The 21,462-nt window shown below is 56.6% G+C and overlaps 1 protein-coding gene across 1 annotated transcript; it reads left to right on the top strand.

The window, feature by feature from the left end:
* The first annotated feature begins 12,508 nt into the window (after positions 1-12,508).
* On the top strand, positions 12,509-21,180 carry TMEM179 (transmembrane protein 179). The gene is made up of 4 exons (XM_026515179.3): positions 12,509-12,850; positions 18,577-18,714; positions 19,215-19,293; positions 21,001-21,180. The coding sequence occupies exons 1-4, from the start codon at positions 12,546-12,548 to the stop codon at positions 21,178-21,180; spliced, it is 702 nt and encodes a 233-aa protein (XP_026370964.1). The 5' UTR covers positions 12,509-12,545.
* Positions 21,181-21,462: the final 282 nt, after the last annotated feature.

The following is a 21,462-nucleotide window of genomic DNA, read 5'->3' on the forward strand; positions in this document are numbered from 1 at the left end:
AGTTGATCATTTCAGGGTAGCCCCCTCCCACCGAGGTCCACGGGGATGGGCGTTCACGATGTGGACTCGAGTTGTTTATTTCTGGGTTTAGACGTCATCCCCGGCTGTGGTTCTGCTCTCCGCTGCCCGGGCTCCCGTTGGCCACGATCCTTCTGTGCTGTCCACCTCTCTCTCTCTGGCTCTCTTTGCCTCCTTCATGGTCTCGTTTTTCATTATCTTGGGTGGTCTCCTACTTTGCTTTAAGGCCATTTATTCATTTATTTTAGACAGCGCATGAGAGCGCGTGGGGGAGGGGCAGAGGGAGACAGAGAGGGGGAGAGAGAGAGAGAGAGAGACTCTCCCGCAGACTTCCCGCTGAGCACGGAGCTGGACGCGGGGCTCCATCTCAGGACCCTGAGATCATGGCCTGAGCCGAAATCAAGAGTCGGACGCTCAGCTGATGGCACCCCCCCAGGCGCCCCTCCTTTAAACTTTAAGTCTGCTCCTTCTCGGGCATCTTGAAATCAGTGTGCATGGCAGACAGGACTGTCCCTCCCCTTCCTCCTGGATGGGTCTTCAGACCTTGGCCCCTTCTGGGAGGACATGGAATTCTGTTTGCGGCAGGGGCTCAGGGTCTCTGCCGTTGCTGTCGCTGAGGAAAGGGCTTGTTATCAGCTGTGTTGATTTGTGGGGACTTCGAAGAGAATTTCCTCCTGTTCATTCTGTGGATTTGGGTGGTTTACAGGACCCGTGGTTCCCAGCCCCCTCCCATCAGTGCGACCCTGTCTGGTTTCTTCAGTGGATTTATGTTCTGATGGGGGCAGTGGGAGGGACTGTGTGTCCTTCAAACTTGTGGTTCCTTGTATTCTAACAGGACCCGAAACTTCCCCCTTCGACTCCTTTCTGCCACTTAACCCCTGAAGGGCACATGCACCTTCTTTCTTGCTCTTCACTTCCCCGGAAGCTTCGCTGTTCAGACTCCAGGTTACCTTGCAGGTGCTTTGAAGCCCCCCGTGCTGGGTTTGTGCTCCGATGTCCCAGGGCGCTGTGGGTGCGTGCACAGGGGGCAGCGGTCCTGCTCCCCGCGCCCACCCCCGCGCTCCCCTCTTCCCTCTTTCCCGTGATTACTGACTATTTCTGGGCTGCTCTTACTCTCTGTCAAGAGTGTGAGAAGCCACCCGCTGGGATTTCCCCCCTTTCTCCTTTTCCTTCTTCACTTACGGGTTGTTTTGAAGTCGGGCATTCCTGTGTTCTGATCTCACCAACGGAATGGCTTTCGTGTGGTTTTATTTGTTCTTTTTCTTGTTCCGTGTGGATTCTGGCGGCCACACGCGGTGACGCGGGCCCAGGCGGCTTCCGTTCTTTCGGGTGCCCAGAAGTCTGTGTGATGGTGAGTGATGTTAAGGTCTTTCTCACACGCTGAAGAATCAGTCCGCCTTATTTTCTGTGATTGTTCACCTTGCTCGTAAACGTTCCTCTATTGATGGCAGGCCCTTCTCTTACTGGTTCCCAGAAAGTCTTTCCATATTAGAAGAATCAGGACGCGCTGGACTTTCCCCAATTCTAGGCTGTCTACCGAGTTTGCTGATGAAGGCCACGTTGTCAAGTTTGAGTGCAGGGAGGGCGGTGAGGCCTTTATGTGCATTTGGGACCGGAAGGATTTGAGAACAGGGCCTCCAGAGCAGAAAGCGGGACTCGGGGACACTTGGCTCTCTGCCCAGGGCGAGGGGCCTGCAGGGACATGGAGGAAGAAAGTCTGAGTGTGTGCGGCGGGGGGTCCCCTCAAGGCACCGGTGGTTCTCCGGATAAGAGGAGGCTGATGACACATGTAAGCGTGAACGCAGACTCTGTGCAGCTGTGCAGAATGGGGGCCATCTGCGTGAATATCGTTTGCAAGAAGCAATTAGCGGTTCATTTACGTGCAGCCAAGTAGCAATCTGCACTTTTTTTCAGGAACTATTTCTTTGCCTGTGTGCGCAAATCGCAAATCGGATGCCTTGCAACTGGCCTTCTAATAGTAGGGCATGATAATTTTTTATTTTTGGCTCTTCTCTTGGTTTCCTGAAATAATAAGAATTTTCAATTTAAAAAGGAAGTGCCCATGAAAGGCAGCAGCTCTCCAAACTTGCAGCCTCCGCCCCGCCCCCGGCCCCAGCCAGACGGTCCCCAGTTGGAACTGCTCTCACATTCCTTCTGTGGGGGCAGATAGGGATAGTGCGCGGGGTCATCTGGCCCCGGGGTCGGGCAGAGAGCCCTCGCTGGGGTGTGGGGCACTCGGGGCGCAGAGCCCCCACAGTGCCGGGCATGTGCAGCTGCCCCTGTGTCTCCTGGTGAACGTCTCTCTACTCCTTCTGACTGTGCTCGAGGTCCCACACCCCTGTGAAGGCCTCCGCATACTTGTGCAGTGGCTCTCGTGACTTCCTAAATCAGTGCACGTATGTAAGTGAGCTCTCTCACCTGTGCCGCGATGCCCCCCCCCCCCAATCTTGGATCAGGCTGCAGTGAGGATGGGTCTGCCAGAACTGGGATCACCAACTGTGGGGTCTTCGTTCAAAGAGTCAGGGCTTGTCCTGGCATCCGGAGGCCTTGGGGGAATGTGCAGCCCTCGTGCTGAGCCCGTGGCAAAGAACGCCAACCAGGCCTGGCCTGCCCCCTGCTCTCACCGAGGAAAGACCTGATGCACTTGAGTCTTAGCCAAAGCCTTAGCCTTCCCCTCGTAAAAGAAAAAAACGTTGTCCCGGATACTGTTAGAAACGGCAAGGAAGACTTGATTGAAGACTATCGTAGTAGGGGGGAGAGTGGGCTTGACTCCACGTCCGACAGTGACAGGTGCACACTTGTTGCCAACAGGCAGGGGGAGTGGATGAGAGGCACATTACCAGGAGGAAAAGACCCAGATTGGCCGTGGAAGGTGGGGGATTCTTGAGAAACTGGCTTAGCTGGAATCTTTGCTAAATCCGGACTCAGCTGGCCAAGGATGAGGCTGACAGGTTTGGTCAAGGAGGGGTCCTTGTTGCCCCCATGGGCTGTGGCAAGCAAACACGGCAGGTGCCCTCCCCGGGGAAGCACCCCTGCAAAGCTGGGGTCACAGCTAGGCGTCACCCGGGTTCCAGGAAAGTCCCCACTGTGAGACATGTGAGGCTCCAAGAACAGGAAGTAAATCAGAACCGAAAGATCCTGCAGGAAGGACCCAAGGGGGTGGAGCTAGCATCCGCGTCAGGAGTGAGACAGCCAGGCGTTTCAGAGAAACAAGGAGAGGTCTAGAAATAAAACAAACAAAACACAAAGAACAGACCAAATATGTCTCCACAGATGGGCTTGTGGAGGGCGGACAGGCCGTGGGGGAGGGACTGAGCTGGGGGGCACGTGGGGACAGCGGAGGTGTGAGGACAGACCGGGCGTCCCTGTACCCATGTGCTGGGATTGCAGGAGAAGACCATAAGGGGAAGGCAGGGGCCGACGGTCCACACAGAATTCATGCACTTTCCCAGGGCTAAACGCAGGCGTGGGCCCCGCCAGGTGCCAACAGGGTGCGTGCAAAAAGCACACCCCAGACCCGCTTCCTGACCCAGCAGTGACCCAGCAGAGCACAACGTGGTTCATCCCCCACAAAGAGAAAATCCTAAGGGCTTCCGAGGTTGGGCGGGCGGCGAGGGGACGCCCGGGTTGTTGGAAAGGAACAGGGGCCAGATCGACCGACGCCTGTCTTCTCCGTGTTGGGGGTGACATAGTGGGACAGCAGGGTCTTCTCAGTTCAGAGGTGACGTCCTTGGACAACCCGTTATTGATGCATGAATGGAAAATGAAGATATTCAGTCACCATGGTCCAGCGACTCTGAATGAGTCGCTGGAAGAAGTTCCCTAGGAGGAAGACAGGGAGCCCAGGAGCTGACGGTGACAGTCGACAGTCGTCATCACTGGGACCCGCCAAGCGCCGCCAGCAGGCCGCCGCCGTCATCCTCCCAGTGCTGGGGGTCGAGTGCAGCTCCTCGCTCGCACAAGTAAGGAACTGGAAGCGCGAGTGTTGGTGGTGAAAGATGGTTCGGGGCGATGTGGGGGCTCGGGGCACGTTCTTGGACGGGAAGAAAGTAATTTACGGGATCGTTTTGTTGGAAGGACACCGGGACCCTGCCCCATGCTTGACGCTCTCAGCAAAACTCGAGCTTTGTCTGTTTGGTGAGTCGGTGGGCAATCAAGAGCAGACTGGAAATGGGATGTAAATATTTCAAAGCCAGTTAAGCAAAAGATGGAATAAGACAAACCTTTTCTATAAAATAAGGTGGAAAACGGGAAAGGCAAACAAAATAGAAAATACAGAGTAAGATTTCACTTTACTAGGAATAGGACGTACCAATGGGTTAGGCAGATGTGTCAAAAGATGGACTTTGAGACTGAACAGAAATAAATAACAAGTTCTAACTAAAATATTGTTTACGAAAACCATGCTTAGCCTAAGCTAGGACATTAAAGCCTAAAGCACTGAAGAAAATCTGTCAACAATGCCAGCACAAAGTCAGCAGTCTTCGTAGTATTTACATCACACAAAATAAAGTTTAAGGCAAAATATTTAAAAGGGACAAAAAGGTTATTTCCACTTGGCAAACAGAACTGAAGGGTCGTCCACTGAAGTCGAGTGTGAAGCAAAGGGAGATGCATAAACCTATAGTCATGGCAGAAGATGCCCCCCAGAAATCAGAGAAGAGAATGGACTATAGGAGTGTTACCAAGAGGAAAATGGACAGACGTAAGTCATTTATTAAAGTAGAAAGTTGATAAAGATTTTTTTTTGATAGATAAAGATTTTTAACTGAGGAAGCTAGCAAAAGGACAGGCTGGTGTTATCATAAGGGCAGCCGTGAAGCAGACCCGGAGGTTCGTGTTGGCTGTGCCCTTCCTGGCATGGTCGAAGGAGAGGCAGGGCCCCCCACATCCCCATTTGGGGTTCATGTGCTTCCAGTCACTTGGGCACGTGGATACCACTGGGAGATAGAGGCATCAGCTCCTTTAAGCAGAGCCCGTTAGTTATCCTGCCAGTGATCTCAGTCCCCATCTGAGTCCATGCCCTCTGAAGACGCCTTCCCACTGGGATTGCTGACAGGGAGCCAACGCGCTCTGCGGATGGATGCCTGGTGTTCTCATCCTGCCGACGGCTGCCTGTCCGGGTATATCAGTACATTGACACTCTGTTGAAGTTCACACCCCAAAATAGCAAACTCAAAAATCCATGACTATCATTCTGTGAGAGCTCACCGGAACCACAGTGTGGCTGCAAAAATTTTTTACTCATTCTTCATCTCCAATCTCTCCACCTAGCCATCCATCCCACCTACCTATTCACACATCCATCCACCCATCCACTGCTACTGCTCTTTCAACACATTTGTTCATCCTTCATCCTCCTTGCCATTCTCCCATCCACCTGCCAACCATCCATCCATCCATCCATCCATCCATCCATCCAACCATCCATCCATCCATCCATCCATCCATCCATCCAATCATCCATCCATCCATGAACCCATCCCTTTGTGCATCCATCCATCCATCCATCCATCCATCCATCCATCCACCATCATCCATCGATTCACCCATCTATCCATCATCCACTGAGCGATCCGCACTCTGATCCATTTGTCAAACTACCCTACTGATGCATCAGTTCATTTTTTCATCCATGTACCTCCGCATCCCCCCAGCCATCCTCCATCCATCCACTCTCTCAGCAGCCCACCCTTTGTTGGGCAGTTGTTGGTCAGTTTTTCCCTCAGCCCAATTCTGTTGCTCTTGGTCACTTCATGGGTGTTGTTCCCAAGAAGACCCTTCCCCTGCCTTCCAAATTCTCCTTCCCACAGAGCTCAAAGCCCAGCGTCTGTTTCCCAGGAACTTGAAGTGGGGGCCATCTCAGGAAGCAGATGCTAACACAGGATTCCGGCGGGACCAACCACTAGTGGGCTGGTTGGCAGTGTCCGCCATCTTGGTGGCTGGTGGAGAGGTGACAGCCCCGGCCACGTCAGGGACACCTCGACTGTGGTGCCTGGGGTGGGGCACCAGGGGGAGGAAATGCACTGGTTGGTGTCCCATCTTGGGAGCTTGACAGGTGGGGGGAAGGCAGTGAGTGTGGAAGTGTGAGATCAGATGGAGTGTGCTGCTGGAGAAAGACACGTGCACCGAGCATGAATCACCTCCAGTTTAAGGGCTGGTGTGACAGGCAGAGGGCCTCCTTGGCAGCCTATGAGTGAAGGGCAGAAACAGCCAGGTCCAGACCCAGGCCTTGATTTTGAGGGCAGCCGAGCTCAAGAGGAGATGGGGCTCTTGACCTTGGCAAGTCCGCCCCGCCAGCATTTGGTTCCGTAGCGGCTCTTCTGCAGAGGGGAAGCCCTGGTTCCCCCAGCAGCCACGGAGTGCTGCCCTCTTCCCAGGCTCCTTGATGAGGTCAAGCCCCTGTCCCGGGGCAACTGCTTCTATGACTGGTCAGCATGTGGCTATGAAGGCCTGAGGCCCGCAGGGCCAGCGGAGACCAGCCCTGAGACTGCACGTTGACCCTTTGCCCATCTGGCTTTCCTACTTTCCTGTCCCAGCTGCTGGTCACAGTGCCTCTCCCAGAATCCCTCCCCATGTGGGCCGGGCCCAGAGCTTTCCAGGGAGCCCGACCTGGCTGCAAGCTCAGAAACCAGGGTTCCCAGGTTCTCGTGACCCCTGGGCCCATGGCAGTGGTCTGCTCTCTCCCATCCCCCCACTCCAGGCTAAAGGCAGGTGCTCTCTTGGGGATCAGTGTTCTGGGGCTGCCCAAACACCCCACGTGCTGGGGGCTTAAACAACAGATGTGGACTTGCTCCCACTTCTGGAGGCTGGACGTCCCCATTTGGGACTCATGTGCTCAGGTTAGGGTGTGGGCAGGGCTGGTTCCTTCTGAGGATGTGAGGGAGACTGTTGCAGGATCTCGTAGGTTCTGGAGTTTTGCTGAGTCGTTGGTGACCTCCCCCTGTCTTCACAAGGTGTGCTGTCCGCATGTAGGTCTGTCTGCAGTCCGTCCCTCTGATAAGGATGGCAGTTGTGTTTGCTGAGGGCCCACTCTCAGGACCTCATTTTGACTTGATCAGCTCTGTAAAGACCAACCCTATCTCCAAATGAGGTCCCACTTTGAAGTGCCCGGGGTTAGGACTTCAACATATCTCTTTTGGGTTCAATTCTTAGCGTCTTGCTTGAAGGTCATGCAGGGGTCCATGCCTTACAAAAGAACACAACCTCTGGGAAGAGGTCTGCCACACACCCCTTCTGGCAATGGGACCAATGACATGTTACGTCACAGTCAAGCTGCTGCTGAGAGGGGAGCGAGTGTGCCCCGGGAGACCTGCAGGGCCCAAAGAACATGCACCCATACGAGAGGGGTGAGGGGCTTGGTGTCTACAGGGGACAGACAGATGTATTGTCCACTGCACACCCCAGAGCATCAAAGGAAGTGAGCAGTGGACGAGCCCGAGGGCAGCCCCTCTGCCCACATGATGCCATCATCCCTTGCTGCAAAGGCCCCTTTTCCAGACCTGAGCCAGATTAGAGTCCCAGAACCCACTGGTTAGAGTCCCAGAACCCACTGGTTAGAGTCCCAGAACCCACTGGCGGAAGGACAGGCTGAGGTGGAGGAAAGGCTGGCCACACTTAGACGCATGTAAGGGCGTGACCCCCTGTCCTTCCCTGAGAGGATCTCAGCCCTTTGCTCAGGCACCTTCTTGGGGGAAAGGGAGATATCCACACATTTCAAGGATGGTTTGGCACAGGGTTTCAGTAAAAATTAATGCCCAGGGGCCCAGGATCCTCTTGGCCTCCTTGCTGCAGTAGATGCCCAGGTAACAAGCAGAGTTCTGGGCTCACAGCGGGTCACCTGTTGTCATTTACTGGGTTCCTGAATGTGTAAATAGTTGGGAAAGTATACATGCAGTTGGAAGAATCTGTCCTCGTTTCCGTGGAGGGCACGGCCAGTCGAAGCCTCTGGAAGTGACCCCCACACCCACCGAGAGAGTAAACCAAAGCCAGCCTCCAATCCTGGAGGCAGTGGCAGAGATGAGAACCACTTTGAAGACCTAGAGGGTGTAGCGGGTGGTCCCCACCATCGCCATCTGAGTCACCAGCCTGGCGCCTGCGTGAACTGGATGCGTTCTACGGGGTGACCGTGAGCCCCCACAAACACAGAGTAGGAGTCTGAACAGCAGCCTCCCTTCTAGGGCTACTGTCTTTGCAGAGCAGGGTAATGTGTCCCTCCAGTAAAGACATTCAGCCGACGACCTGGCAAATGTCCTCTTCCACCCCACCAGAAACGGTCTGCATCCATGTGGGAGGAACAGCAGTGTTCAGTCAGTGTCGCCCCAGGGCTGTGTTAACTCTCTTGTCCTCTGTCATAATGCAGCTCAAAGGACCGAACCATCTGGACACACTTCGTACTGTCACACGGGCCCACTGTATCAGTGACATCATGCGAATGTGACTTGAAGAAACAAGAAGCGGCAAGTATGTTGGAGGCCGCGTTAAGGTGCGTGAGCTCTGCGGGACTCAGGAGCCCCCACGGGCATCTGTTCAGGAATCGGTGGTCTACAGCATGCTGGGACATCCTCTGTGAAGGAAAGAACAGATGATTACATTCTGCACCTGCCACCACCCAGAAGGAGGAAGTACAATGCTTGGAGGCCTCTCGGGGTTCTGAAGCTCACTTATTCCACATGTGAGCCTCCTGAGTGACACACATGTACTGAGGGACGTGGAAGGCTGCCATCTTTGATTGGGTCCCCGAGCAGGAAAGCACCCTGTAGAAATGCTAAGTCTGGTAAGAACAGCCCTTGGGACATACACAAGGGCAGATCTTATGCCTGTGGTATTGGAGGCGTTTATGGTGGCAAAGATGCTGCGTGGAGTTTCTGATAAAGCCCAACAGATCATCACAGTGTAGACAGTACGGTTCTGGAGCAAGGCCCTGCCGTCTGCAGAGGAGAACTGAATACCTCGTATGCAACAGCTCCTGGCTTGCTGCTGGGCTCCGGTACAGGCAGAGAGCCTAACTGGGAGACATCAGTTGACCCCACGGCCAGAACTGACCAACAGGAGCTGGATTCTATGTGACCCACGATATCATAAGGTCGTGCCACCCAGCAGCAATCCACCAGAACAGAGACGTGGTCTATCTAGATAGGGAGAGTCCCAGCACAAAGTCACAGGTGAGCTGCAGGAGCGGGATTCTGCTGGACTTAACCTGAGAACTCTCACGAGGGAAAGGTTTGTGGGACAAAGTACAGCCCCACCTCTGATTCTGGCCCTGAAGGCCGAGGGGAGAGGACATCTTCCCAACGAGCAGAGCTTTAGAGAAGCTGTTCCCAAATGGGGGGACTTACTGTATCCCGCAGGTAGGTCTGGGCTGCTTGGGGGCTGTAGTGAGTGCTGTGGTGTTTTGCTCATGTCCCCTTGAGGGCAGAGGCACCTCGTCCTCCAGCTGCTGGAAGTGTTGCGTGATATCTGCCCACAACCATGTCTCTCTCTGGAAACTGTCCTCTGCCAAAGGAAGCTGCCTCACCCAAGAGAATTCATCGTCCCCAGGGCCACATCCCTTGACTGAAAAGTGTGGAAGAATAGACGTGGTCTCCGTGGCTCAGCTTGGGGCATCTCCCAGGGACTGGCTCTCAGAGCTTCCCATGGCAGTGGCTGGGGCCGCTGTGAAGCTTCTCTCTGCACCCGTTCTGTGTCTGGCTTTACTACGTGTGTCACTGCATGTAAATTTCAGTCTATTTCCCAGAGACCTTGACCTAAGATACCGGAGCAAGGGCATTGAGTTTTGTATGTTTATCTTATATCTAGTCATTGCACAAAATCGCAAATTCTAATATTTTTTGTAGTGTCTTGAGTGTTCTAAGTATATGATCACATTATCCTCCAATAAAGATAATTTTGCCTCTTTGTTTCCATAGATAATGCTGCATATTTTAATTTCTTGACTTGTTTCGTTAGGTAGAATTGTCAAATTGTCAGTAATAGCTGTAATAGTGAGAATTCTCATCTCTTTTCCTGATTTGAATAGCTGCAGATTTTTGAGGTGGTCTTTATCATATTTAATTTTCCTCTTGTCTCACACAGTTTTTTAGAAAAAGATAATGAATGGCCATTCAATTGTATGAAATGCCTTTTAGGTATCTCTCGACAAAAACACTTTGGGTTTTTGTCCTTTATTTGTTGGTGTAATAAATTGTTGATAGATTTCATAAAGCTCAGCTGTTCTCGCTTTTGTAATAAATGCTGCTAGTTCACATTTTTGATTACCCTCTACATTGAATTGTATTCAACATGCCAATATTTCAAAATTTCTTGCTACTTTCTTTGCCTCAGTCTTCTAATGAAGCCTTAGCATTAATGTAATGCTGACTTTATAAAAAATGAATTTTGGAGTTTTCTGTGTTTTTTAAAATAGATCAGAGATATTTCAATAACAAGGGAATTCTCTGACTTTTGAAGGTTAAATAGAACTCATCTTTAAAAATACCAGGGTCTTGTGCCCTTAAAGATGGTAGAAATTTAATAATCTTTCCAGTTTATTCTGTAGTTTACCTGTTGGTCACTTCCTTCTTCATTGGCATGGTCTTTTTAGTTTTGGCCAAACCCTAAAGTCTAACACCTCCAGATACGTTCCAACTTGTCAACCCACTGGATAATGGCTGGATGGGATGTCCACTCTTGCCCAAGGTGTGTGTGGGTGTGTGGGTGCTGAATTGCCTAAGTGGGCTTCCTTTGGTTGAATTGGGGTACTCAACAGTAGCAGAAACTCCGAGTGAATTATTCAAGGAAAGGGTCGCTGTCACAGACCTATGGGTGGTCTTCAGTGTCTGCTTCCAAGTGCCTACGGACTGGAGGCGCAGCTCGCAGGATGCTTGTTACGAATGGCAGCAAGCAGAAGAACGGGTGCTCACGCTCATGACGATAAGGAGAATCCAAGTTTACAATCAACGAGATACTGTTTCCCATGCAAGACTGATAGAATTTTAAAACAACGTGTATTTCTCAGTTTTGGAGAAGGTGTCTGTGACATGGATATGAGAGCGAATTTGCGCAACATGTTTAGAGACCGGTTTGGCAATTTTTGTCAACACTTCACATGTGTGTAAAGCTATGATGTAGCAATCCCTCTTCTAAGAATTTCCTTTATAAGAAATGCTTGCACAAGTGCACAAGCACATATGCCTGAGGATATTCACGCGACAGTATTCAAAATAGCAAATGCTGAAGAATTAAACATCCATTCGAAGAGGAATAGTTATTATTATGGTGGAATCGTCATTATTATGGAGTATTATGAAGTTATTAGGAATAATACAATAGACCTGAATGTGCGGGCAGGGAATAACAGGACGTATTGTTGGGCACCAGAACAGCCTGAGGGATGCTATGGTATAGTGCAAAGCATTTGTGTAAATTGTGTGTGCGTGTGTGTGTTTAGGCACTTAGCAAAATGTCTAGAAATGTGGTTACCCCTGATAGTGTGGCAGGGTGGTGTGGGGGAATGAGAAGGACCCTTTATCTTTTTACTTTATACTGCTTGACTTAAAAAAAAAAGGCACACATTACTTTGGCAATAAAACAAAAAGGTTTTTTAGTGCTTGCAACAAAAATGCTGATGTAATTTTAAACCAGTTGGCAATTTCCTTTAGAAGGAGCAATGCTAGAGCTTCCTCACTGGGAATTGGGCTAAACGTGACTTAGTCTTTAAGGGAACTAGAGGAGCATTAATTCTATTAATTAATGCATCAGCACATTCCATCCCAGCAAAACCTGTCTTAATGAGGTGCTCGGGGCATCCATTATTTATCTTACAAATATCAACTCAGGGCCCTACTGTGTCAGGCAGTATAACAGATGTCCCCTCTGAGGGTGCGGTGCTGGAGAGAAGTGCAAATAGCTCACAGAACGGCTCCCTCCTCCCTGCACCCACCCCCAGCTCTCCGCAGATGACCTCACCCGTTCCCGTTGACCCCAGCTCCTCCACTCTCTCTTTTCTCCCTCACGCCTCGCACTCCAGAGCCCTGCAAAAGAATCATTCCGGCCTGGACTGCAACCTCACTCCCCGCCAGCACTGGGGGCCTCCTGGACACGTCCCTCCCGGACCTCTCAGCCTCCTTTCTTTCAGGCTCACGGGGGCCTGGGGACAAACGCAGCCTATGTGAAGCTACACGGGTCCCTCCTAGTACCGTTAATGGCAGAGTCGACTTTCCATACGCCCACCTAGCCACACTCCGGTGCCCGCTTGCGTTTCATTCCGCGCCTCCATGGGTGCCTCCCCTCCCCAGCGGACACCCCGCGCGGTCCCCCGCGGCCCGCTGCCCTGCCCGGCCCCCGGGAGCTGTCCGCGGTGCTGACCGCAGGCACCGCCCGCTCTCGGCCGCTGCGCACGCGTCCCGGGCGGGGCGCGCAGGACCCGCCGGCGCCGCCACTGCGCAGCCTCCCGCGCGGCCCTAGCCAGGCCCGCGCCCCGCGCCCCGCGCCGCCTGCCCGGGCCCGCGGCCTCCGCCAGCCTCTTCCTCGGCGCTCCCGGGCCAGCCATGGCGCTCAACAATTTCCTCTTCGCGCAGTGCGTCTGCTACTTCCTGGCCTTCCTCTTCAGCTTCGTGGTGGTGGTGCCCTTGTCCGAGAACGGCCACGACTTCCGCGGCCGCTGCCTGCTCTTCACCGAGGGCATGTGGCTGAGCGCCAACCTGACGGTGCAGGAGCGCGAGCGCTTCACCGTGCAGGAGTGGGGCCCGCCGGCCGCCTGCCGCTTCAGCCTGCTCGCCAGTCTCCTCTCGCTGCTGCTCGCCGCCGCGCACGCCTGGCGCACGCTCTTCTTCCTCTGCAAGGGACACGAGGGGTAAGTGGGGGCCTGGCAGCCGCCCGGCCTCATCAGACGCAGCCCTTAGGCCGGGCACGCGCCCCTTAGGAGCCCGCAGCGCCCCTAGGCCGTCCTCCCCTAAGGAAGAGCAGGAGTCCCTCCTTCTTCCCTGGGGAGGGGGGAGCTCAGAGGCCCAAAAATATCAACCCTCGGTGCTCACCGCCTCCATGCAAACTGCCCTTTGTCTACGCAGAACCCGGGGACCATGAGGGCACCTGGGCTCCGACAAGACCAGTACTTTCCTCCCCAAGTGTGCGTCACCTCCCGCTTCTTACCACCTCCGCCCCTGGGATGCAAATGTTGCATTGTCATCTCTGAGCGAACTTGGGCCCTCCCCTGCTTGCCGGCTCAGGCGCAGCCACTAGTGGGTCTGGGCCGGGCCCCCCTCCAGGTGCAGGGAAGGACCAGGCCAGGCAGATGGCTGACAAGGCAAACTGGGGAGTCCTCTCCTCATCCCCACCCCCTCCTCCTGGGAAGGATGATGATGGCGGGGCAAAGGCCAGAGGGAACCTTTCTAGTCCCATGGGCTTGGCTGGGGGCGCAAGACAGGGAGCAGCATGGCCACGAGGCCCCCTTCACCTTTCCCCGCCCTGGCACAATTCTGTGAGAGAGCGGTGTGGTTCACCCGGGGTGCTCAGCCTGTAGCCTTCCATGCTTTTCTACCCCTGGGGCCTCCTGTGGACCCACCCTCACCCGCCCCTGCCCCTCGCTGGCCTCACATCCACAGGGGAAATCCAGGCCTTCTCCCAAACCCTGCCCCACCCTGTCCCCCATCCATCATTTGTTGGCAGTTTTTAGGGGGCTTTTCTCTTCTTTGAGGGACCTGAGAGATAAGCTATTGCTTTGAGGGTCTCAGTGGGTCAGGGAGTCAGGTGGGGATTCCTGAGAGCCCTCAGCTTGGCTTGGGCATGGACAGAGAGGATTAACAAGGGTGGCAGGGTGAAGAGGACCGGAACGGTCAGCAGGGTAGGGTAGCTGAGGTCCCTTCAGTCTGGGAAGCTGAGGGCAGTGGGCACAGGCCATGTGGGGGCCATGGTTTGGCCATCAGCTCATGTCCATCCCTCCACCTTCTCCCTATAAGACAAGTGGCCTCAAGAGACCCCATCTTACAGCTGTAAGATGAGAAGACAGAAACCACTGTTACTATACTTCCTAAATTTGCTGCCCAATTTGTGGGAAATGACCAGGACACATTTCTCGAAGGCTCTGGGCCTCTTAGCTCCACCCCCTCCCACTCCCAATCTCTGGGGGTCTCTTGGAACTCTAGAATCTCACATCACTGAGCCACGGAGGCTGGCCCTATCTTCCAGGTCCTTACCAGCTAGACCCTGAACACCTCTGGGCCACTTGTCTTATAGGGACAAGGTGCACTCGGCAGCCAGCCAGCTGCGACATCTGTCCAGGTGCCAACCCTTCATCCTGGTCTGGTGTTAGGGCTGGGCCAGAGCTCCCATGGATATCCAGGGGTGGCCCTCCATCTGAGGGGACCCTGGGCTGGATGGACCCAAGGCAGGCGTGCACCTCATTTCTCTCTGTGTGCCCAGGGCTGAGCTTGGGAGTCACAAATTAGTGTTTGTTGAAAGAAGACAGAAAAATGCCTGCCTGTCAGGTCTGCTGCCTCACAGCCCGAACTCCCCAGCCCAGAGGTGTGCAGGTCCACAGTCTGGCCGAGGGGTCAGCCCTGCAGGCTGGCTGTGTCAGCAAGTCCTGGACCCCCAGAAAGGTTGGGCCTGCCTCTTGCAGCCACATGCAAGATGGGAACTGGAGAAGCCAATCCCAGCTCAGCAGGCAGGCAAGTGCTGGGTCAGTGGGGGCTCAGGACAGACGGAGGCTCAGAAGGGCCGTTAGAGCAAGCTGGTGGGATGGCGAGGGCCCTCAGGGTGTCCGGCGCATCAGGGACATCAGTGCTGCTGTCCGACTTGGAGTTCTAGAGGGCCCCACCCCCTGATTCTCTTGAGTCTGGCCGCAGAGACCAGCCAGGAGGCCCCCAAGAGTGAGGGCAGAGCCTGACCCTTTGGTCTGTGTGAGGGGCTCATGGCTGGGTCCCCAGGGCCTGGGTCAGACCCTGTTCGTGGTGCCAGCTCCCTCCTCATGTAGGGTGTGTCCCTGGGCAAAGTGGAGGCCCAGACAGCTTGTGCCCAGGAGCAGACAGGGCAAAAGGAACGGGTGTGTGACTCAGTGGCACCTGTGGCTTCCAGGGGACTTCCGGCTGGAGGTGCGTGGGTGACCTGAGGGTAGGTTACAGGCTGGGGGCCTGGGGCAGCTCTGCCTGAGTGCGCTGAGCCCTGGAGTGTGCAGGTGGCTGCGTTCGTGATTGACGGCTGGGGAGCGACGGGTCAAAACAACCCATCTGCCTGCCCACACATGTCCCCCAGCCTTCAGATCGCTCCCAGGAAGCCCTGGGATAGCGGTCACCATGGAGACGGCACATCCAGGCCGGCACCCTGAGAGGCAGTGAGAAAGATGGCGTTAACCCTGTGTGTGCTGGCCTTCCTGGTGGTTTGGCTGCTGCCCTGTGGGTCCTTGGGGAGCGGGAGGGGGGTTGCATTGTGGGCGCTGGGGGGCTGGGCCCAGCGAGGCTCTGGACACACCCAATTCTTCAAAACTCTCTGAAGCCCAGGCAGGTTCCACGGAAACGGACCAGAAATGAACTTGGGGGGTAGAAGGAGGCTGTTGGGGGGATGACCGCAGCCCCTCCAGTCTTCCCTGGCTTATGGGATGGGGACTCCATGTTCCTGTCATGGGGGAGAACTCCAAATCGTGCCTGTATAATAAGGATGCTGCTGGAATCTGCAGACAGTCGGAGTTTCTGGCTGTGGGAGGTTGTGTTGTCAGCCCCGCTGAGGGCTGGAGGGGCAGGTCTCGGGATGGGGGTGGGGGTGTGTGTCTCAGGCTGTGCTGGGGGTTCCCTGAGGGTGGTTCTGGCCACACAGGAAACAGCAGGCCACTGGCGTGCCTCTCTAGAATCCAGTACGGAAGTGGGGCCTGCTGCCCCGTCCCATGAGAGGGAGAGGATGTGAGGTGGGGCGTTTGCCTGGCCAGCATGTCCTCTGCACCCTGGCCATCCCTCCTGCCTCTAGGGGGGCCTCCTGGGGGCAGCGGCTGCTCATCCAGGATGCTGGGCACCCACTGGGCAGGGTGCCTGGTGGGACAGCGGAAGGCTGTTCGCAGGTGGAGGACACCTGGGGAACCCCATCCCAGTGATCTGGCCACCTGTGCCGAGGGCGGGCGGCTTCTTTGCTCTGCTGTGGAAGCTCCATCCTGGTCTCCCTGCGACCACCCCGTTCTCCTCGGCTGGTGAGGGGGGCATCCAAAGTCGAGGTGTAGCCTCCGGTAACCTCTGCTTTCCTTAGAGCATTACTAGCTCCTGGGAGTGGACTCCCCTGACCTGCCTGGCCTCACGCTGCCCCGCAGGGGGCTCAGCTGCCCCCCACCCACAGTCTCCAGGTATCGGGTTGCTGACCCTGCCCCCACACTTCTGTCTCCTGTGGCCGCAGGCCCAGCCCCACGCAGGCATCTCCAGGCACGGCAGGTCAGGGTTCCGGAGATGGGTGGAGGCCTGTCCTGGGGAGGGAGTCCATGCTCAGGAGCAACACCCCTGTGGTTATCGCTCTCTGTTCCTTGTCCACATAAGCTCCCTCAGTTTCCACAGTGACCCAGTGGGGGGCTCCTGCTACCCAATTTACAGAGGGAGAAATTGAGGCCTAGGGGGCAACTTGCTGAAGGTCACGCAGCTGGCAAAGAGAGGGGCCGTATTTGACACCCTGTTCTGCCTGGTGACAACCTCGGAGGTGGGGTAGACCACCACGTACCCCTCTTCATAACAGTAGGCCCCGACCTCTTATTCAGAGCACCCAGGTCAGGTGGGTTTTGCTGTTCAGAGTTGGCCCGTCAGGGTCCCAGCTGGAAACATGGCTCGCCCAAGTAAGAATAAGCCGAGGAGGGCGGCTGGCAGACAGGAGGATGTGGGCCAGGTGTGGGCCCTGCAATGGCCCTTTCACCCCCTCTGGCTGCGGGGCTGCCCGGAGGGGGCTGCTGACCTTTGGTAGAGGGACAGCCATCGAGGCATCCCCCAGGAGGGGCCTGGGGTTGAGCACCCACCTCCTCTCCTTCCACCCCCTGCACCTGCCGCGTCCACACTGGCTGAGCTCAGCCGGGAGCCTGGGAGAGGGGTCACTGCCATGGTCTCCTTGGGCCAGCCCCTCGGGCGGAGAATGGAGGGGTGATGATCTGCAGAGAGTGGGAATCAGCAGCTCTCGGGTAATCTGGTGTGGGCAGGGGTCCAGAGCCCCCCCGCCAAACACCTGGCCGGCTCAGGCAGCACTGGGAATCAAGCACAGGGAGGCTTGGGCAGCAAACGTGCGGGACCTTGATGCGGAGCCAGCAGTCCTGGCCCTGAGTGAGGGTGGCCGGTTCAGCTCCGTGTGGGGGCATCTGTCCGTGGTGCTGAGCGCACTGGCACACGTTCTCACTTTGCCACCTCTGGTCGAGGCCCGCGTGCGCCTGTGTGAGCGCGAGTATGAACACGCTGGCTGGCCCCACTCTCCCGCCTTTTCTGGTGTGATTCTGGGATTACAGCCTCGCCCCTCCTGCCTCCTGCTCAAGCCCCCAGCCTCGGCGGCCGTCCCACGTCTGTGTGGTGGTGTGACCTCAGTTTATTGCCTGCCCGTGGCTGGGGTGCCTGCCGGGGGCGGGACTGGGCACGGATATTTCTTTGTCCTCAGGGCCCAGCACAGGGTGGGTGTTCAGAAAGTGCTTGGTGGGTGAACGGATGAACAAATGCGAAATGAACGGTGCGTGGAGCTCTGCCCCGGCCCCAGTCACGGCCTCTGACAGCGGCTGTGCTGCTTCCTGGCTGAGGCCCCAGCTCTCGGTGAAGCCAGTGTTGGTCCGTCACACCCCTCGGACTCGACGTGTTGATGGCACAGATGTCCACTGCAGTAGGGGTGGCTGGTGCTGCTGTCCCCTCTGAGGGCGCCCCCTGCTAGGGCCCCACAGGTGGGGGTCCCTGTCTCCTCACCCTGCATGTCCCCCCGCATGCACCCAGGCTCAGCCAGGCCAGACCAAGCCTCCCGTGCAGGAGGGGAGGTGATTTGGAGATGGCGGGGTGCTGGGGCAGGGGCGTCCGGTGGGGTGGGCTGCTGTGTTCTGGCCGCATGCCCCCGTGCCTCCAGAGAGCAAACACTGGTGTCCTGTGTAGGCACCTTAGTGGGGCTGTGTCCCTGTGGACCTGGGGTGAGCTCCATCCTCGTGGCCCTGCCTCCTGCGCTACCCACATCCCCACCCCGGTCGCAGCTGGGCCTTTTAGGCTTCCGAGGAGAGATGAGAGCAGGGTCACTCCGCAAGCCCCTGATGCAGGTCCAGGCCAGCAGCGTTGATGACCATGTGGGCACAGGGCCTCAGGGCACCCAGGTGGGGAAATGGCCTGGAAAGGGTGCTGGTCCTAGTGCGATGGAAGCCAATGGCCCTGGGCTTGGATCTTGGCCCTGCTTCCTCTGTGAGGCCGTGCTGACCAGTGCTGCCGCTCCAGGCCTTTGGGAGGCTGGGCTTGGACTTCGCGGTGAGGCACAGTGAGGGAGGGGAAAGTGGTCCCCGGTGGTCCCGCATGGCCCCTCACCCCAGTGGCCAGCCCCAGCTGTCTCCCGGCCCTGCTGGGGTGTTGGTCGTGGCACACAGTGACCATCTTCTCCTGTCCTTTGCTCAAGCTCCTTCCTCTATGCCTTCCTGAGCCTTCTGGTCAGCGCCTCCGTGGTCTTCCTCGTCTTCATTGCCAGCACTATCGTGAGCGTGGGTTTCACCATGTGGTGTGACGCCATCACGGAGAAGGGCACTGTGCCCCACAGGTGGGCCTGGGCCCCGCCCCACCCCCGCTGCCCCCAGAGGACGTCCTGGGGCATGAGTCCCTTCTGAGCCTGAGGTTTTGCTCATCCTGCCTGGGGCTCCCACCTGTGCACACCTGGCCAGTGCCTTCCCCCTTGATGTCAGTGCTCCTTCCACGTGAAAGTAGGGCCCCTGCACCCCCGGGGGGGGGATCGGGCTGGGGGACAGATGCCCAGTGTGCTCTGGGTCCTGGAAGCCAGCTATGACCACATAGCAAGGCCCGGGAGATCCCGCCCTGTGCTGCTTTCAGAGGTGGGCTGTGGAGTCCTGAGCTGGGTTTGCTCCTGAAGGGTTTGGAAGACAGCGATAGGGATGGGGAGGAGTGTGAGCAGAAGCTTTCAGTTGGAGGGGGTCAGGGATGAGGCCTTTGGGGCCAGGATAGCAGCCTCACCTTTGGGGTGCGTGCCGCGCCTGGTGTTCCGTGTCCCAGCGTCACCTGTCACCCCGTGTCTTGCTGTTTCAGCTGTGAAGAGCTCCAGGACATCAATTTGGAGCTGAGCGTGGACAACTCTGCCTTCTATGACCAGTTTGCCATCGCCCAGGTAGGCGGGGCTGCTAGATGGGCGGGGCTGTTCTGATAGGAGGGGCTGCCAGGTAGGCGGGGCTGCTCCGATAGGCCTGGCTGTTCTTTTTTAGATTTTATTTATTTATTTGACAGAGAGAGAGAGACAACCAGGGAGAGAGGGAATGCAGGCAGGGGGAGTGGGAGAGGAAGAAACAGGCTCCCAGCAGAGGAGCCTGATGTGGGGTTTGATCCCAGGACTCCAGGATCCCTGAGCTGAAGGCAGACGCTTAAGGACTGAGCCACCCAGGCGCCCCAGGCCTGGCTGTTCCTATAGGCCTGGCTGTTCTGATAGGCTGGGCTGTTCTGGTAGAAAGGGAGCTGCCTAGGTAGGCGTGGCCATTCTGGTAGGAGGGGCTGCCAGGTAGGGCAGGAAGCATGCATTGTTGGGGAGGGGTCCATTCACTGCTGAACGTTCACTGAGTGCACAGCCTTCCTCCCAACACCCTCATCCAGGGGAGTTTGGTGCCAGGCAGAGGAGATGAAGCTGAGCGAGGCGTGTTCCTGGACTTCGGAGACTGAGTGGGGGTTCTTGCAGGTGGATGTGGAGAGGGGTGAGGCATGGGGCATCCTAAGAGGAGGTGACAGGTGAGCTAACTGCAGAAGTGAGGTCCAGGGGCTGAGGGCGTGGCTCTGTGCTAGGTGGAAAGGAAACTAGGCACCAGGTCCTGGGTCTGCAGTGCCAGGGCAGGGAGCTTGGATTCTGGTCCTGGCACCAAGTGGGCGTGCTCTGATAAATGCTGGAGGGCTTGCGGTTGTTCCCTGGCCAGAGGAAGCTGATGCAGTGTCTGAGGAATGCCGTGGGGGGATCCAGCCTGTGAATTTGCGGGAGCCCACCCCCAACTGCTGTGGGGGGACAGCTCCTCTCCCTGCCCTGCCCTCGTGTGAGCTTCGCTCCCTGCTCTCCAGGTGCATCTCTGGGGACCCTGTTTGCTGGGATGCAGGCGTGTCAGGATTTGTTAGTGTTCCGTAAGGCCTGTTTCCCAAAATCTGCATCTGTGTCCAAGCAGTTGTCACTGGCGAGGGGTGCCCAGGTGGGGCTGGCTGCCTCCAGCACTGAGCAGGGCTTGCTAGCATCCTGGTCCATTTCTGGACCCCACACCGGCCTCTTAGGGCTCACGTTGGCCAGTGGTCAGTCTGAGGACTCGTCCTACGGAGAGGAGCCCTCTAGGGGGCTGGACACCCGGTGGGTCCGCAAGTTCTTTGCTGAGATGAGCTGAAACTGCTGGAGACACCTTCACGAAAATTTAGTGGAAAATGCTTCAGCCCTAATTTGCGCCAATTAGACTAGAAAGGCGTGAGCTGAGTCTGGTGACAAGCAGCCCCCAACGAGAATCCGTTTAATGTGGCTTGGGCCAGGTTCTGATTAAATTGTTTCTCCTTCAGCTGTTTGGTAACGGCAGCTAGAGGTCAGTTTGCTCCAGCGGCTGGAGGAGGCTGTGTTATGGACGGGCTCTCCATGGAGCTGGGTGGGCCGGGCTGCCAGGGGTGAGGGTGGCCAGAGTCCCCAGAAGCCCTGCACTGCTTGGGGGGCAGAGGGCTGACCGCCACATGCCAGGAAGGGATGGTTGTGTGAGGAAGGGGGTGAGGCGGGTCCCACCTTTCCCTGGGGCAGGTGGCTGAGTGCACGGGGAGGTGGACGATGGGTCTGGGTGGCCTCCTGACCCTGCCTCCGCCCTCTGTGCAGTTTGGCCTCTGGGCCTCGTGGCTGGCCTGGCTGGCCATCACCATCCTGGCTTTCCTGAAAGTCTACCGCAACTACCGCCAGGAGGACCTGCTGGACAGCCTGGTCCATGAGAAGGAGCTGCTGCTGGCCAGGCCGGTCCCCCGCGCCTCCTTCCAAGAGGAGAAGAGCGCCGTCATCTAGGTGTGGGCAGGGGAGCCTGGCCCCAGACGCCCCCCACCCTGCTCGGGGCTCGCGGCTCCACCCAGGGGAGCGGCTGGGGGCTCTGCCTGGCCCCGCCTGCACCTCACCTTGCATGTCTCCCCTCGGCACTGTGAGACGTAAGTGACCCCGCTCACCCAAGCACCCCATTCCCACCTGGAGCGTGGCAATTGACTGGGGTGGGCGCCGGCCTTCAGACGGATGCACAGAGATTGCGGGGCCTCGTCTGGGCCTCATGCACACGCAGCACGCCTGTCCCGGGGC

Source organism: Ursus arctos, unplaced genomic scaffold (assembly GCF_023065955.2).
Source record: "Ursus arctos isolate Adak ecotype North America unplaced genomic scaffold, UrsArc2.0 scaffold_25, whole genome shotgun sequence".
NCBI lineage: Eukaryota > Metazoa > Chordata > Mammalia > Carnivora > Ursidae > Ursus > Ursus arctos.

Excerpts from the sequence above, each read along its gene's own strand:
- TMEM179 (XM_026515179.3), top strand. The coding sequence starts at position 12,546 with ATGGCGCTCAACAATTTCCTCTTCGCGCAGTGCGTCTGCTACTTCCTG. Across the intron at positions 18,715-19,214 it reads AAGGGCACTGTGCCCCACAG|CTGTGAAGAGCTCCAGGACA; the intron begins GTGGGCCTGGGC and ends TTGCTGTTTCAG. Across the intron at positions 19,294-21,000 it reads ACCAGTTTGCCATCGCCCAG|TTTGGCCTCTGGGCCTCGTG; the intron begins GTAGGCGGGGCT and ends CCCTCTGTGCAG.